The sequence below is a fragment of the Papaver somniferum genome, chromosome 4 (assembly GCF_003573695.1).
Source record: "Papaver somniferum cultivar HN1 chromosome 4, ASM357369v1, whole genome shotgun sequence".
Taxonomy (NCBI): Eukaryota; Viridiplantae; Streptophyta; class Magnoliopsida; order Ranunculales; family Papaveraceae; genus Papaver; species Papaver somniferum.
Genome location: NC_039361.1, coordinates 112,423,743 through 112,443,026, shown reverse-complemented (window position 1 = coordinate 112,443,026; position 19,284 = coordinate 112,423,743). Strand labels below are relative to the sequence as shown.

The 19,284-nt window shown below is 36.8% G+C and overlaps 1 protein-coding gene across 1 annotated transcript; it reads right to left on the bottom strand.

The window, feature by feature from the left end:
• Positions 1-12,754: 12,754 nt before the first annotated feature.
• LOC113273012 lies at positions 12,755-15,073 on the bottom strand. Its single transcript, XM_026522787.1, has 3 exons — positions 14,482-15,073; positions 13,129-13,837; positions 12,755-13,073 (listed from the first exon to the last, which is right to left on the bottom strand). The coding sequence occupies exons 1-3, from the start codon at positions 15,071-15,073 to the stop codon at positions 12,755-12,757; spliced, it is 1,620 nt and encodes a 539-aa protein (XP_026378572.1).
• Between the last annotated feature and the right edge of the window lie 4,211 nt (positions 15,074-19,284).

Sequence of the window (19,284 nt, the reverse complement as noted above, 5' to 3'; positions counted from 1 at the left end):
ATTTTTTCCCACGAGCGCAAAAACCACGATTCGTGCCAATTTCACCGCAAAACCTTATTTCTCCAAAAACACCTACAAAGACACAAAATGCCAAAATAAGTACATAAATGGGTACTAACAACATATGAAATTGAGATCAAAATAGACACATAAATGCGTCTATCATTAACCCTCTTCCTTTTGGGGGCTACATTTTCATCAATCGGTTGTGAATCATCTGCTTCTATACTCTTCGGATTTATCCTTGGTGATCTTCTTATTCCTTTGACCTATTTCAAACAACATTAATATAGTCAGCCCTCTTATTCATTCAATAATCACAATAATAATGATTGAACAGTTAGTAAAAAGGGATCAACATCTGTTGTTGATCTTATCTAATGGGATCAACTCCTGTTATTGACAACAATTTACTTGTATAACTCCTGTTGTTGATACCATCAAATGGTATCAACTCCTATTGTTGATTCCATTTTATGTGATCAACTACTATTGTTGAACCATGTTACTGGTATAATATGGCATCAACTACTGTTGTTGACACCAACAACAACAAAAACTATACCGCAGTTTGTGCATATATATCCATACATGAAAGGAAGAGGGTACAATGAGAAGTTTGTGCATATTTATCCTTACATGAAACTGAACAAACCTCAAAACAAATTCTTCTATAACCAAAACAGATATTACATGACATTATTTTGTAAGTTATTAGTTGAGGTTCATTCATTCATTTAGAATCACTAACAACAATTACCATAACTTGTTCACATATAGACTTAGATACTAGTTTCATATCTAATAGAATACTCTAAAAAAAACTCCTGAGAAACAATTGTAGAATCAACAAAGCATTTTATGGATCAACTCCAATTGTTGACCCCATCGATTAGCATCAACATCATCTGAAACTGTTTTTTTTTCACAATTTTTGTCATCAACATGTAAAGAACTTACACAACACACAGAACAAAGCATTTTATGGTATCAACTCCAATTTTTGATCCTATCTATTAACATCAACATCAACTGAAACTTTTTTTTTACACAATTTTGACATCAACATACACATATAGAAAAACAAACACATACAGAGAACAACAAAGTGGGTGAAAATCAAAATTAACTGAAGAAATTATTTCTTACCTCTTTCATCTGAAACTGCAACTTCTGAAACTGAAAATCAAATCCAACTAACCTAAAATCAAAATCAATCAATTAGATACAAAACTAAGTAGATACCAAGTCAAATCAAACACATTAGAAGCAGGAATTGATCATAAACCGTACATGCAACAACTTTTTTTTCTGCAGAGAAATAAATATGATTTAGGTTATAAAATCATCGTCAAAATGTTAAAAAAAATCATCGGAACCAAAATCTTCATTAATGACAATAAGTAGAAGATGAGAATCGTGTTTACCTCTTTCAATTTTGTCTTTGAATCTTTAAAATCAGTAAAACCTAATTTTCTATCATTTCTTCTCTGATTTCTTGTTTCTTGAAACTGAAAATGATTATAACCAAATCAGTTACTCAGATTTATATAGGTTGACGGTTTATTATTTCAGTTTTGATCGACGATTTCGAATTTAGCTTTGGATTCAAATTTCTTCTTCTGCAGTTACAGAACCAGAGAGAAGAGATAAAGAATGAGAGAGATATCGTGGGTACGTGCGTAACGGCTACAGTAGTAAATTTCTCCCCAACGTTATAATCGTGATATTTATTTAGGGGCATTATAGTAATCTGACTGGCCGTGTTTTTGAGGGGAGGGTATTATTATTTTGGGGGAGGGTATTTGCGTTGCGCCTCTATAATAGGGCATTTGATTAATGTACCCTTAATATTATTTGTTTCCTTCATCTCATGGAAACTCCTTCACTTCAAGGAAACTCCTTGATTTCAACAGAACTCTTTAGTTTCAACAAACTCCTTAATTTTATGATATTTCCATAAAATCATGAAAAAATACAATAAAAATTAGGAAAATGCTATGGGACGGGCTCATTGGCCGGCCAGCCATGCCTTGGACATAGCCGGTCACACACTTCATGATTCCGTCATTTTTATTATTATTTTTCCTTCATCTCATTCAGTTTCAGCAAAAAATCCCTGATTTCTTCATATTTTCCCAAATGATTGCTCAAACGCACATCAGAAAATATCAAAACTCTAAGGACTGAGACATGAACACTTTGGTGACGCGAGCATACTACCTTGATCGACCAAGGTTGTCTCTTTGGCTTGCAAGAGGCCGGTCCCACATATTTTCATCATTTGACCTAATTTGGTCATATTAGGTTCAAACTCTTCCAAACAATTTTGGAACTTCATAAAACGATCGTCGCACGGTCCGTGACCAACCAGGGCCGGTTTTCATGATCCCTTGGTCGGTCCTTCATCTGTTCATAATTTATTAGGTTTTATCACCTAAGGTTCAGACGAACATTATTTCAATAAATGATTAAACCAGCATTTAATCATTCTTTCACCAACTGGTCCTCAAGAGACTTTGGTATTTGCTCACTCGAGCATCTGGGCGCTACATGGTCGACCCATCATCCCATGTAGCCGGTCCCTCCTTCACTCCGTGGTTAATTTTCAATAAACCATCAATTGATCGAATTAGGGTTTCGAGTCCAACGTTCATAATTCCAGATTCGAACGCTAATAATTTTACGACGATCTCATGATCAACGTTTTATTAATTATACTCGGTTTGCCCAAAATAATATTTTATTTTATTTGGTCATGCTACCAATAATTCATCAAACGAGCAACATTTTCTCAGACTAAGAAATATTGGTTCAAATATTAATATTCAACGATCCATCGAATGAGCAATATTTGCTCACCTTAACTATCAACATTTATTCGACAATCATACTTCTGTCTCAACAGACACGTTCAATTCATGAGTCTCAGAACATTCGCAAATTATGTTCGACTCAGCAATACAAGGACTCATCGTCCCATGAAGTCATCAACTGACTAACTAAAAATACACATCTGCCTTGCGTATTCCACAATCACGAGACAACAATCATGTTACATGGGGGATATTAACTAGGTTTTTGGTCTTGCGGTCTACGGCATGTGTGTTCATACACATAATGAGAATGTGAGCAAGTCGTGCAATCAGTTGAAGGAGTTAGCAAAGTAGTGGGTAGAAAATCAACCAAGTCTCCGCACGATGAGCAACTGGTTTTAACACGATTTCCACTTCCTCACTCTTTGACTCCAGCAACTGACACACTTCATGGGTCAAGATGTTTACAATTCTAGCAATATAAATAAGTCTCTGAATCATGATTGAAAAACGAGACAATCTCACGTCGAACAGACAACAAGAGATTAACAACTCAACGTCTGAGCAATTACTCTCAACAGAGCAAATTCAATCATTCAGAACTTATCTTATTTCAGAATACACAACACACCTATAATCTTCGATCACCATTGATCTCACACATTTCTCACCTTCCCTCCTACAGATCAACCCATCCTCTCTTGTGACCGAATTTACTATGGAACGACCATTGTCTTGGTTTAGGCCGGAGTACTACAGATTGATCTCTCGAATTCAAAGCACTCCATTCTTGTTGTGCATCTGTGTGAGGTTTGACAGTTCGCTCGGTTCAAGGAGTTTCCTCCGCACGATCGTCTCCTCAATTCCGTAAAAACCAGCAACTCGTTTTTCCCCATCTACACCTGCATAACTTAATTCACTATGTAGCATAACAACAATGCATAGAACAACAACTAGCATAGTTTCACTATGTAAAATAACAACAAACCTGAAAATGCCTTTCTTTGTATGCTTTTGATGCATTCCACAAAGAAGAATGTAATTCATGACCCTTATAATACTTCTTGAAATTTTTGTATGAATGTATGCATTTCATTTTAACACAGTGCAATTAAAATAAGGCATTTTCACTGAAATGAAACAAAACAACTAGAGTTAAGAAATATACCTCCAACAGTATCAATGTTGATGGCCAGGGAAGACTATAGCAACAACTTCCAATAACCCTTTTTGTCTATCTGAAGTGAAAGCCACTTTCACTGGATGTGCTAATATGGCAGCCTTCAAATCTCTCAAAAAAGTTATCCAATTCTCTCTTTTGTTTCACTTCTACATATCATAATTCCCAACATTACTAACCCATTATGTCCATCAAGTGCAGTTGCAGCCATCAATACTCCCCTAAACTCTCCTGTTAGATGACAGGCATCAAACCCTATAACTCCCATGCAACCCTGGAGAAAACCCCTTATTGCAGGTTCAAATGAGAGTGTCATACTTTCAAATGTGTTATTCACTGTGTCAAATGTGAACTTAGCAACAAACCCATCATTACATTTAGTAAACATCTTGCAAAAGGCTGGTACTTCATTGTAACTCTCTTTATAATTCCCATATAACGACTCTAAAACTAGATTCCTAGCCTTCCATGCACACTGATATGGTATATTGACTTTCTTTTCAGATGAGAAGTCTTCTTTGATTTTATAAGGGTCTGGAACAAATTTTTTAGGCTTATTCTTCATCTGACCAAGAATAAAATCCTTTACGAAAAGAGGATCAACAGGTGTATTCCTATTTTTGTAATCCCCTTCACACTTGTGTTCCAAATTAATTTTCCTAAGAACAAAAGTCTTCTCACCCTCCTTCTTGCTAGAATACACAAACTATTTACAATCATATTCATCTTTACACCTACACTCAGCCTTAATTCTAGTAGGAGTCGTCCTAGTCAATAAAAATTGACACCTTTCTTGAACACAAAATCCTCTAAGATGTTTCTTAAATGAATCTTTGTTTGGATATCTAGTTTTTAACTCCATTTTGGTAGGGTCAATTGGAGTAAATACCTCAAATTCAGGGAATAGATCTCCACCTTTATCATCCTTCATGTACTCGCCAAAATCATCCTCAAATTGATCCATGTAAGTAGGTCTTTCATCTACATCCTTATCTGCACATTCAACATTACTATCAATACCACACAATGATGGAAATAAAAGAAATAATTTGTAATGAAATATACCTTCTTCTTTGGCTTATTTTTCTTTCTCTTCTTATTCTTTCTCTTCTTCATCTGACCCATACTCAATATCTTCATCACTGTCAAAAACTGGAAGAGCTTCTGGATCCTCAATTGGGTGACATTCATCTATATTGATGTTTGGTAACTGAATATTCTCTATATCTTCAACAAACTTAACTTTATATGTAGCTTTGACCCAATATGAAGCATCAAATATATCATAATCAAGTTCAATAGATTGGTGTGGTTTTGACTGACTACAACCATTGCTACTAGCCTGAGAATGTTTGGAAATGGGTACCTCTTCAGTTTGTTTTAGAAAATCCATGAAACTCAGCTTTCTTGATGCACCTTCAGGTGATTTATTCACACTATTTAGCCTTGGAGATCTTCTAGGGGTAGTTATCTTACTAACTTTCTTCTTCTTTGGTGTAGTCTTTGGAGTCCCAAACACTGTTTCCTTCATCCCCATCCACAAACATATACACCCCTCATCATTCATAAAAGAATCCTCCCAAAAATCATCAAATTCATCATTGTTAAATAATGGCACTGGCACTAGCAGACATGGATCCTTAAACCAATATAAATTAAACTTCTCTTTAACATCCAAAGATAAACGCCATATACCATATACTCAAACTTCCTCAACTCCGTTTCATCTCGATGGCAATCAGGAAATACCAAAGTCTCATTCTTTCCACATATACACTGATATTCCTCAATTTGAACTGACTGCAACACAAATGAAAAAAAGCAGATATAAACCCTAAAATCTCCCAAACAAACTCTAATCAACCAATTAATCACGAAAATTACACCCTAATTAACCAAATATCATCTGAATTTAAGTTCAACCCTAATTACAAAAGGGGAAAAACAGAAACCCAAATAAATCCCACACTAAACCTAAATAACCCAAACAAGACCTAATTAAGCAATAATTCATAAAATCAAACGCCCAATCACGAAAGTTAAACCCTTATTCAACAAAAAAAAAATTGGGTTTCAAATAAACCTTAATTACAAAGTAAATAAAAAAAAACAGAAACTCTAAAAATCAATCGATCAATTAACTATCAAAATATTGATTTTCATCATATATTAAGTCACGATTTTCGTTAATCTCACCTGGATTTAGAGAATTTCAATCCCGGTTTGTACCTCATCTTCACTTTACCAACACCGTCTCTAAAACCCTAAATATCCAGAACTTTTCTTCCAAATACACTCTGGTTCTTCACTAACATCTACGTCTTCAACAAAAACGACTTCTGGATCTTGTAATCAGTTTTCCAAATAGCTTCAATACCTAACCCTAGTTTCAACATAACGCAGAGGGAAGAACAAAGAGAAAGAGAACGAAAAAAAAAGAGTGACATATTACAGCCCACGCGTCTTTAAAGTGGGTAAGGGCACTGTTGTAATTTATCGAACCGAGTTTGACTTATTCAACACGTCTGACCGATCTGGTGGGTCCAGGTATGAAATCTAACTGAAAGTCTATTTTGCAAAAGAATTAAAAATCTTGGCCGGTTTATTAAATATATGGTAGGAAGTTGGCCACTTTGTTAATTTGCCCAAAAGTGAATTACCATATGTATTGAAGACCATATGCCAGGTTCGATCTTGGTGTTGGGAAAAAAGTGAAATAGTTCTTGATACTGACTTGGATCCAACACCTTTGTATTCTTGTTCATAGATTTAAATACACCACAAGATTCGGCAACAGTATCATAATTGTCGGATCCAACACCTTTGTATTCATGTTCATAAATTTAAATACGCCACCAATATTCGACAACAATATCATAATTGTATGATGCACCAATACCCAGCAAGTTATCTCGTTAATGTTGTGTACATAATAACAACAAAACCTATCGGGTTATTTTTGACGACTTCCTCTTTCCTCATGTTCTTACTAGTTCTCGATATCATCTGTAGTTTCATTCGTACCATCTTCTCACACAAAGCGGCACCAACTTGAACCAAAAGCTGAAAAATCAATACCAGTGAGGGCAACACTAATGAATCATTATTCAGCGCATCCAGCAAAAATAAAATAGAAAAATCTTAAAATCAATAGAAATCAAGCTATATCTGATGTGCATATCAATATATCATATTATGTCAATATATCACAATATCTGATGTATATATCAATATATCATAATAGTATATCAATATATCACACGAAGAGCAGGCGAAGTAAAAGATGCGATCGACTAAATTTTTCGGAGATACCTGCAAAACAAAACCCTAAATTAAATTAAATAAAAAAATGAAACGAGAAGCACCGCAAAATAATGGGCTTGCATGTTGCTCCAACGCTTTATATAGAGAGACACCGAGCATCAAAAACTCCAAAAAAAATGACTTTTTTAGAAAAATGTTTATAAGCACCGCAAAATAATGGGCTTGCATGTTGCTCCAACGCTTTATATAGAGAGACACCGAGCATCAAAAACTCCAAAAAAAATGACTTTTTTAGAAAAATGTTTATATCATACTATACTATGTTTGATAGTATTGTTTTTTAGAAATAATGTTTTTTTTTTTGGAAATAATGTTAGTCAGAATCTAAAATATCTTCGAATTTTATTATTTTTAGGTACCGTATTTTACATGTTGTAATGTTGTCGATTAATCCTTAAAAAATGCTATATTCAGTCGATGGAATCTAAATTCTATAAGGAGATCATAAGTTGTGTATATAAAAGGTAAAAAAGGAGTAAATTCTGTAAGATTTAATTCTTTTTCTTTTAGAATCGCAAAATATTTTCCCCAAACAACGTCAATCACTTGAAAGGTTGGGTTTCACCTATTTGTCACCCATATTTTTCCTATTTGCCACCCATCTTAATTGCCACCATACTTATCCTATTCACCACACATATATTTTTTCATATATCCTAAAAACCACAAATTGGCTATTTATTTCAACCCACCAAAACCAGCACAATAACTATACGATAAAACACCTAACCTCCAAAATAATTCTTCACCTTCTTTGGCCGCATTCTTCTACACCATCTCCATTTTCTAGTCACGGATCACAATTATCACCTGTATGTTGTTTAAATTTTGTATCAAAAATTTTACTACAAATAAAGCATTTTTTTTTTCTGGTGCCAAGCATTTTTTTTTCCTGATGTCCTAGTCTAGTGGTCCCTAGACCACGTGCAAACTCTTTAAATTAGAGTGGATTTCTTCAATTACAGGGTCCGAACCCCTACCTCTACAATGGGAAGGAGCATGCCAACCACCAGACCACTTGATGATTGGCACAAATAAAGCATGGATATTTAGCAAAATCAAAACGCAAGAAAAGTTAGAATTTAACCTAATCCTATATAGGAATTCAATTTGATTATTTTTGTACTGTTTCGACGAAGAACTAGTAATTTTTGATCAACATTTACTCGGTTTTGAACGACTGCTACATTTTTTTTAAGTAGACCATTAATGAACTAGAAGGTGATCTAGTTGATCCTTACTGATCGACTATTAGTGCATGTAGTCGTACGGAACTGTTGGTTCTTTAGTTTAGGTCTATTTGTTGTGTTTTTTTTTCTTTCTTCGAATCTTTCTGCAACATCGCCACTGTTGTTTGTTTCCATCATCACTAATCACTAATGAATGGTTCATTAGTGTTATTTGAGTTATAATAATAAGGAAATCTAAGTAGAATTGAACCGAAATGAGAGTCGTTACGAACTCCATTGGTGAGAACCTCTATGAACTCCATTATAATTGTCAAGTAGATATTAATGGAAGTTGGAGATTTTCGTGAATCGTTCTTTTTTTGGAACTGTTAATCTCTATGGACTCCATTAATGAGAATCTTTGAGTTTATTTATTCATTTTGTTTTGATTGTAGGAGTGGTCCACAGATTAATGGAGGAGAAAATACATCAGAGTGGTGATAATATTTATAGTAAAATTTAGTTTGAGTTTTATAAGTGGTGAATAGGAAAATATAGATTTGAAAAGTAGAATTACTTTACAAATTCTGACGAGGGTGGTAAATAGATAAAGCGTGGGTGGAAAATAAGTGAAACCTACTTGAAATATGCTCGCTATTTAAGTGATACATCTAGTATCACTTAAAATTACTTTTGTATGCATATTCCTATTTTTATGAACCCTCATCTCTTATATTCTCCACCTGTTATACAATTATCTCATCGAAGATTAATGGGTTTGTGTTTATGAGATATTTAACCTACAATTTTACGTTTAGATTCTCATCGAAAATGGTAACAATGGATACTAGAATAACTCATTGATCTCATATTTGCAGTAAGCCCAAAACTCTACTTCAGTTTTGACAAATCTTTCTTACTACATACACTTGATTTTCAGATTTTAATGCAGAAGTGTGGTTGCCTGGTATTGATCATCGTCATGTACTGGGTATGTTGAATTCTAATTGAATCATGAAATTTACTTTTACATGCCTGTTATTTAGAGTTACTACTGACTTTCTTATGCTATTCAAAGTTGTTACCAACGAAGGAAGGCCTGTGTAGAATTGATTGCAACTCTTGAGTTTGGTCGGAATAGGAAGTCCACGGGAGTTATCTTAAGTGCGAATGTGGAAATATATCCAGTGTACAGATTGATACAGTCACTTTTTTTTTTGGAAGCATTACGCTGGGTTAAGGAGACCCAAACCTCACAAACAAAAAACTAAAGAAACAAAGCTAAGAAACAAAACAACAGAGAACAAACAAAAGAAAAGCTAATGTCTATAGTAAATCTTCATTCTTCTATCCTCCTCAATAATCTGAGAAAGCTCAGGGCCAAAATCCTTAACATTAATCTCCATAACAGCGTGTTCGTTTCAAGGAATTGCATTCCTTGGAATCCAATTCCTAGGGAATGCGTCCAATTCCCTGAACCGAACTGGGCAAATAAACTCTATGTAATTGGGAATTTTAATTCCTAGGAATCCAATTCCCCCCAAAATGATAAATTTCCATTGCATTGGTTCAATGATGTAATGGAATTGGATTCCGGGGTAAAAACAAAAGTAATTGAATTACCTCAACCGAACATGAATTTTTTGGATTAGAATCAAATTTCTTGGAATCCAATTCCAGGAATTGGATTACTCCATAATTGAATTCCTAGGATTCTAATTCTCCCAACTGAACGAGCTGTAAATTTAGTTGAAGGGTGGATAGCGGCTAACAAATCAACTGCTCGATTGGTTTCACTTTAGCCGTGCTCAATTCTGAACCTTTTAACTTATGTCTCAGTTGGCACACTTTCCTCCGGAGTCTCAAAATCTCCCAACTAGGATTAGGAGTTTTAATAGTTAACAGTTTATAAACTATCATTGAATCAGTGCAGAGGTGAATCAACAATCGATTTTTCTGAATGACTGACTTCATAGCAAGCTCAGCACCTGTTAACTCTAAAGATAAAACAGAATCTGGATTAGACCCACCAATAGCAGCGTCTAGAGGATTACCTTTATCATCACGCATGATAGCAGCAAAACCACCAGAATTATCCCTATTGGAGCCACCAAATTTAACCATAACTTCATCGGGAGAAGGAAATTTCCAAGAACAAGCAATCCTCGTCTTCTGTTTTAAAATGCATGACACCCCCCATCTACTTAAAAAAGCTTTCACATAAGGAGAGTCAACATCAGAAAACTTACAAGCTGAAACTTTCAATCTGACATCAGCTACAATAAGGAAGCTAGCAGTGGCAGTGGAACTGACGGAATCAGAGTAGAGCTGTTTATTCCTCTCCTTCCAAATGTGGTAGATAAATCTATTTAAGGCAAGCTTTTTATAGAAGCAACAACACCCTCCCTAAGAAAGTGTTCAACACACCAGTTAAGCTCATTCTCAATTCATCGAGCAATTCCTGAAATATCCCAATTTGTAAATAATACCTTGCCATATAACAAAGGAAAAAAAAAACAACTACCAAAAAGGTGATTTTCATCCTCAGACATTTCATTACAAAGCAAACAAAAATCGTTAGAAATTAATCCCCATTGAACAAGTTTGCATCTTGTCTTGAGTTTTTTATGCATTGCGATCCATCCTATAAAAGACTGTTTAGGAATGAGTCCCTGGAACCATATCAACTTATGCCATTCCATATCATGCCTAGAAAGAGTGATAGAAGCATAAGTATGCTTCATGTAGAAATCAGCAGAACTACTAGCTTTGCAATTTTTTTTATCTTCTTCAAGCATGTCAAATTCAACAGAACTGATTTGGGAGCAGACAGCGGAATCAAAACCAACCACCGTAGGGAAATGCCATCCATCTTCGGCTAAAAAATCTGAAACACTATACAACCCAAATTGATGAACTGCATTTATAACAGTGATAAGAACCCAATCACATAGCCTACCATTAGGGTGCCAGAAGTCAAACAAAAATCTAGTGGCTCTGCCATTACCAAGGAAAGTACTCATAAAAGTCCTTGCGATGTCTCTACAATCTAGGATTCTTCTCCAGCTCTTGGAGCAGTCATGTGGAACATTCATACTCCAAAAATCTTTGTTTTTAACAAGATTAGCCTTAACCCAACTGGTCCAAACATTATCTTTGCCTGAAGTGAGATCCCAAATGCGTCTCAAATTAGCAGCAATATTGGTACTCTTAAGATTCTTCACTCCTAAACCCCCTTCAGAAACTGGTAAACAAATTTGGACCCAACTAACAGGATTGTGTCTCTTGTCTATATCAGGGCCAGTCCACAAGAACCTTTTAAAAATAGTGTTGAGATCTTTTATGACCCTTTTAGGGAGGACAAATCAAGAGAACCAGAAGTAAACCATACTACAAAGAACAACTTTAATAAGTAGAAGCCTGCGGTATAGGTCAGAAACCTAGCTTTCCGCGATTTAACTCTTTTAGTGACCTTAGCTACCAAAGGCAATCAATCTGAACAGGATGGCCTAGTTAAAATTAAGGGAACCCCTGAATGAAATAAAGAGGATTTCTGAATACTAACCTCAAGGCCAGAAAAATAACTGAATTTTTGTAAAGCAAGTTGGACAACAGAGGCAGCTTCCAATGAACCATTGAAAGAACCATAACATCATCTCCGAAGCAAAGATGAGTGAGGCTAGTAACTTTGCATTTGGGGTGAAATCCAAACTTTTTGAGCTGAAGTTGTTGCTGGACAATGAGATTAAAGACCTCCATAATAATAACAAAAAGATAGGAGGAAAGAGCTTAATCTTGCCTCAATCCTCTACTTGCTCCGAAAAAGCCATAAGGAGAGCCATTGATCATGATTGAAAACTTAGAAGAAGAAATACATAAATAAATCCAATTCATAAACTTGTCAGGAAATCCAAGTTTCTTCGTAGCAAGAGTGACCGCCTCCCAACTGACAGAGTCATACGCCTTCTTGAGATCAATCTTTAGGGAACATCTTGCTAGACTATTATTTCTATGATAATTTCTCACATGCTCGTGAGCTAACATAATATTATCTTGGATAGCTCTACCAGACATAAATGCAAACTGATTGGAACTAATTAATTGACACATAATTCTCTTCATTCTTAATGCTAAAATTTTAGCAATGCATTTGTAGATGACATTGCAACAAGAAATAGGTCTAAAGTCAGTGACGCCTGAAGGGTTATCACATTTGGCGACTAAAGTTATGAAAGTACTATTAACTTCTTTTAATAACTTACTTTTTAAAAAAGAAAAATGATGATAGCTGCCACGAAATCATCATCAACAACATCCCAAGCATCTTTGAAAAATTGACTAGTGAAGCCATCCGGTCTTGGGGATTTGCATGAGTCAATAGAAGCAAGAGAAAGGACAACTTCATCTCTGATAACGGGAGAAACTAAATTCATAGCATCAGAATCAAGAAGCACTTTATCAAAATGAATATCATCTAACACATTAGGACAATTAAAAGCAACTGAAGTGTTATTAAATAGATCTTGATAAAACTGAACACATTCGGTTGCAATAGTTCTATCATCATCTAACTTCACACCAGAGCTATACAAGAGAGTAAGAATTGTGAAAGAACTTAACATTGAAATTATTTCTTGACCTTCTCTCTTTGATAGAATTGTGAGAGAACTTAACATTGAAATTTCCTTCCTCCATCCATTTAACTTTGGACTGTTGTTTGGCAAGCGAAGCATCACATCTGGCTAACTTGGCATAAGCACGAACAACTTCTCTTTCATAACTGGCAGTAGAGCTACAAAGAGGATTCACTTGCAGCTGGGCTTGAAGATCCAACATGTTTCTTTTAGCTTCAATAGTCTGCAAAGATAATTTACCAAATTTCCTTTTCCTCCAAGCAATCAAAATCTTTTTAACTCTTTTTAGTTTAGAAAATAAAACTACCATAAGATTTCCTCTAACATGCACAATCCATTCTCTTCTAATAATATCAAGGAATTCAGGGTCCTCGGAAAGGAAATTACAAAATCTGAAAGGTGGGGGGCCATGAAATCTACCTTCAAAACAAGTAACAACGTTAGGGCTATGATCTGAAATACCCAGGAGAAGAAATTCAGCCGAGGAGTCTTGAAATTCAACGAGCCACTCAAAGTCAATAAGAACACGATCAATTTTAGCCTCAACTCTATCTACACCAAGTTGTTGATTATTCCAAGTAAAGTAATTACCAGTATAAGAAAGATCAAATAAACTTGCATTTTGAGTGCAATTCCAAAAATCAGAGAATTGTGAAGCATGAGCTGTGGCTTTACTTAATCTATCAGAAACCTCTAAAATATAGTTGAAATCGCCTAGAAGGATCCAAGGAAACTTATTATTTGAAGCAAAAGTCTCAATCTCGGACCATAGAGATCGTCTCTCAACAATATCATTATGCCCGTAAATAAAAGAAACCACACATGATTTATTTTTAGGAAGAACAACATGAAGAAAAATAGCTTGGTCAGAACATTGAATGAGAGAAACTGAAATAACATCCGGGTTCCACCCAACTCAGATTCGACCAGAAGCATTATTGATATAATTATCCAAAAAAGAACAAGAATCACAAATGCTCCTTCTTATTCTAGCAGAATTGTTAAACTGCACATGAGTTTCGACTAATCCTATAAGAGACAAGTTATTATCACTAATAAAAGACCTAACTTCCCTTTGTTTAAGGGTATCATTCAATCCCCTAGTATTCCAACAACCGAACTTAATCATTAATAAGGTTGAGGGGGTGAATCTTCCTACTACCCTTACCAGATTTTTTAGAATCCGCTACCTTCAAAGGAATCTTGACACTAGTCTTACATGAGGGTTTCTGGTTAAAATAAGACCTAACACCACCACCCTCATCAGTTAAACTTATCTCAGAAGATCTTGTCTCAACAGGCTTAGAAGAATTATCAGCAGAAGCAAAATTTTGCAGTTGAGTCAGACAAGATATTACTCGCCACAGGTTCTCCATTCTTATCAGATAAAACGTCAAATTTATTCATCGTAGTAACTGGAACAGTGACTATAGAAGAAGAATTACCTAGACTAGGGATGGAACCCATAGAGAATTGAATAACCTTCTCCTTAACTGATCCCGATACAACAATAGGTACTTCTTCCATAATGATTTCTTCTGCAGTTGAAGAAGTTCCAACAATACTATCCTCTTTTTTATGACCATTAATTCTGGGTCTTTTCGGAGTTTTCTTAACCCAAACTTCTTTAGGAACCTCGGGGATAGGAACAATAACTTCAGGATTAGGCTGAGGAGAAACATCTCTAGGTTTCTTTACACACCTCGCAAGAGAATGACCAAAGATGCTACAGAAAGTACATCTTGGGGGATTCCAAGGATATTCAACTGGAATTTCAATACGCTTACCACCAATAATGATAGGAATCATTGAGGGGAACTCACAAGAGGCATAAATTTCTACACAAACTCGAGCATATCCCATTCTCTGTCTAGAAAGAGTGAGTTTATCAGACATAAGAGGTTTACCCAAGAAACTAGCAATGATAGCAAGACCTTTAGCATGCCACATGTGGATAGGGACTTTGAATAAGTTAACCCATACTGGAACTCTCTTCAATTTAACAATTTCATTTTTTTAATAATGGATTCTAGGCTCTCACTACGAACAACTGATTAGAAATATACAATGAACCACGTTCCAGTGCTAATACTCTATCCTCCTCATTAGCAAACTCAAAAACAAACACAACCTCACCATGGATAGTTATCCGAAAATCACCTTTTTAATTCCATGCCTTTTTCACAGACCGATTCACTAACATGAATGGTAATCTTCTACCAAAAAAACACCCAACTACTAACCCTTCACACTTCTTAATATTATCATTCACACCATCATCTTCAACAACCATAACTCGTTCTCCATAGGGTCGTCTGCCGTCGATTCGGCATTTTGCCAAAAAAAGAAGACCAATCAATGGAACCGAACTTAGGAGGATCCCAGAATCCTTCCTACATGCTTGAATCATTAAGATTACCACCAGAAGAACCAGGAACATTAAAGGAAGCTCCTCCTCCAAGCTGAGGAAAATTCCCCACGGAACGAGAACAAGGAAAATCCATAAACGAAGCAGAAATAAAAGAGGAAAAAAGGGTTTAAGATCCACTAATTAATCTAAGGACCAATCATTAGATCCTAAATCAACAGAAAAATGACCGAATCAAAGAACAATCTCACCTGGAAACGACAAAAAAAATCTCTAGACTTTGGTCAACGTCGCCAAAAAAATCGCCCCCTTTGCTCTCTTGACTATTCAAACGGTTTCCTTATGGTTGCAATTCTTGCCTCCCTTCAAAAACTGCTAATTTCATATTTGGGTTTTAATTTTGTGAACACAAAGATCTGGTGTCATCTGAGTATTCACAAATAATGCGCGCAGACTCATGACAATACAGTAAATAAGCTGCGTCTGAGGGGAATGGATAGGTTATGTCGAATCCTTGACTCAGAGTTCTAATACTCTTCCTCGTCTCATCAACTACAATCATTGTTTTTGGCTCATACAATAAGATAAATAGTGGATGAAATATAAAATGTACGAACATGATATACCATAAGTATCGAATTGAACATATAAAGTGTAAATGCATGAATATAGATGAAACGATTAACTTATATGATTCATCACTCAGATCTCTTTCTACGGGTTTGGGTTTTTCATTACATGTATGAAGGTTACAGAAATAGTCGGATGACTTTGAGACCAATATAAGCCTGCGTAGCAGGAGGAACTTCACTTACACTTTTTTTTATCTCTTTGTCTCTCTCCTATTTCCTCTCAATGTTTTTCGGCCTCCCTCTTCACTTGGGAGAGAGGGGTATTTATAGGGAGGTTACGTGGGGTCCACTTCTGAAGCCCGTTATAACCTTATCCTCTTGTGTTTTGTGCCGCTCACGCATAAGTCTTCGTGTTCTCGGCTGCATCTGCGTGTTCTGTCTGGATACGTAGTATTATCTGCGCTTCCAATACAGGCTGACTGACACGTATGATGTTTGAGGGTATTTAATGCGGGTAGTTGAGATGTCTGTCCGCGGTAGACAGTTGTCCTCTGCCCCTGTCTTGTTTGCGTCAGTCTGACTATCCACAGCCGTAGATCTTAGATGTTTCTAGGGATAGGATAAGTGACTCTTGGCTGTCCACGCGTGATATCATATCTTGATGCCCTTAGCCGCATGTCCTCCACGTGTGTCTTTGTGGGAACGTGGCGGAAGATGAAATGTGTACCTACAATTTTCCCCTTTTCCTCCTACTGGGCGGTTAGTCTAAGTGGGAAGAAAAAACGTGTTACTCTCTTCATCTTCTCTTTACTATTTTCCTAGATTTTAGGGCACGTTCCCCACTATTTGTAATAACTTCTTATTGGGTAGTGGGGCGGTTTTTATTTCTCTTTGCATATATATATGAGAAGGAATGTGAAAATTATCTAATCATAAATTTCATTCCTTCTCTTTCCTCGGAATTTTCATTCTTTGTTCTCTTCTTTTGTATCCTTGTTATTAACTGCTGCTCCTCAAAGTTTTCTGCTGCCGTTGTTACTGTTGTTCGTCGAGATTTTCTGCTGCTGCTACTGTTCGTCGAGGCTTTCTACTTAATTTTTTGTTTATAGGTAGGTGGTTTTACTGTGTCTTGATTATCTTTTGATGAACTGTTGCTATATGTGTTTGTGATGAAGAACATATATATAAGTGTGTGTATGATTGCCCCTGTTGTTATTACAAACAGTAATGATTTCTTCCTTCGTATATGCTTGCCCCTATTTGTTATTTCCCATTTTATTTAGGGTTTGTTCTTATTTTCCATCTGGTTCATGATTATGAAGAACTGGATGAAATTGGGTTTTTTGATTTCTGTTTTGTCTTCGCGGAAATCTGAAACTTGTTTGTGTACTACGCAGACATGGCTGACCGTCCGCGGGTTTCTTATCAAACTCCACCGCCTAGTCCGCGTAGATCTCCTCCGCGTAGGGATCCTGATGTTTCTCCGCCTGGTGGAGGTTCGTCTAAAGCTTCCCAAGGTGATGCCCGCGTTCATAGGGTTTCATCTTCTTCTGGTCAGAGGCACTTATCTTCTAAGAGGGGTGAGTCGCATAGAGGGAATACGCAGAAGGGGGACCGGCCAAAAGAGGCTCCTGGCTCCCGGTATGATGTTTCTCATCACTTAGTTAATCCGCGTGATGATCCTAATAGAACGCGGGATGTCCTACCTCTTCGGTCAGTGGCGCCTCCTTCCGCGTCTCATCAACATCCTCTACCTCCCCCTCCAGTGTCTCAACCCAAGGGGAGGTCTTTGAAAGAAGTGGTTTCGAAGACTGATGTATCTAAGGTTCATCCTAAGAGGAAAGCTTCCGAGAGAAACCCTTCGAAGGGTTCTGCGCCTGATCTCGTGGAGGAGGAAGATATTTCTCAGGAAATACGTAGCGTCGTTGTTGGGGAGAAGAAAGTGACCTTCAAACATATTGATATAGAGGTTTTCAAGGAAAAGCATGGTCTTCAGCTATTCGATGTTCGTTTTTACGCTGCTGATGATGATATTACTTATGAGATGATATCGACATATAAGTTTGATGAATTTCATCTGCTGACCACGGTGGGGGCCTTTGAAGCGGGTCTTATGTTTCCTTTGTACAAGTCTGGGGATTCTTTTTATTATGATGTGCTGGCTGGTCGAGAGGGTTCTTCGAAGAACACACACTGTCGCTCTATTTCCCAACTTCATGGGAATTATCTTCGTGCACTGAGGGAATGTTATCTTCGGAGCAAAGGAGAGATAATGATGACTCTTTATGTTCCCAATCCTGAGGAAAGGGAGTGGTATACATCTGAGAATTTTAACAAGTCTTTCGGTGACTATGTTAACAGTAGGAATCGTAAACCGTGGAGTGTGAGTCTTCAGAATATTGCCGCTCCTCGTGGTGAGATCCGCCTTCTAAGTGAAGTAAGTGGTGCTAAGGTGAAGTACGTCCCGGGTACAGAGAATTCTACCAACAAACTGGTGTTTCCTACTCGTGAGCGGATCAAGCGTGATCATGACTATGAATGGCACGCAACTGTTATTGAGGTTGTTGGTCCCTGGGCTTGGGGGTGGGTTCCAGGTCCGCAAGGATGGCATCCTACCGCAGATATCCAGATACGTGCGGCTCTTCCTGCTCTTTATGGGAATTTCCGTCCTTGGCATTTGAATTTTGAGGGCATGAATTTCCGATATGCCCTCGATGTTGTTGATGGAGATGACGAAGAGAGTTCCGACGCTGATCTTCAGGCGAAGAATGCTGCGGTTGTCAAGGTAAGATTTCCATATGTCTTGTCCTTTAGTTGAGGCAGTTTTAATTCTTTTCAAAGTCAGGGATTTTTATTCTTGTGCCTTGTCTTTTTAGGCGACGAATAAGAGGAGGATAAATCCCAAGTATTCCACCACCGCAATAATCGAGGAGGCGTAGGTTTATGAAGAAGTTAACAGTCCTGTGACTGAGTTTGGAGAGGATGAAGATATGTATGATATGGAAGTGCGTACTGATACATCCCCTCCAGGTCATGATGATGAAGAATTTGTTGAAGGGAATACTACCGCTGGTGGCAGTGGTATTGGTGGTGAAATTAATCCCGCAGGTTGTCATGATGCTGGTGCCGAAGCTAATCCTGCGGGTTGCAGTGATGCTGGTGATGATAACACTGGCCTTGGTGATGAGGGTGTTGGTGATGAAATTCCTGCTATGTCTCAG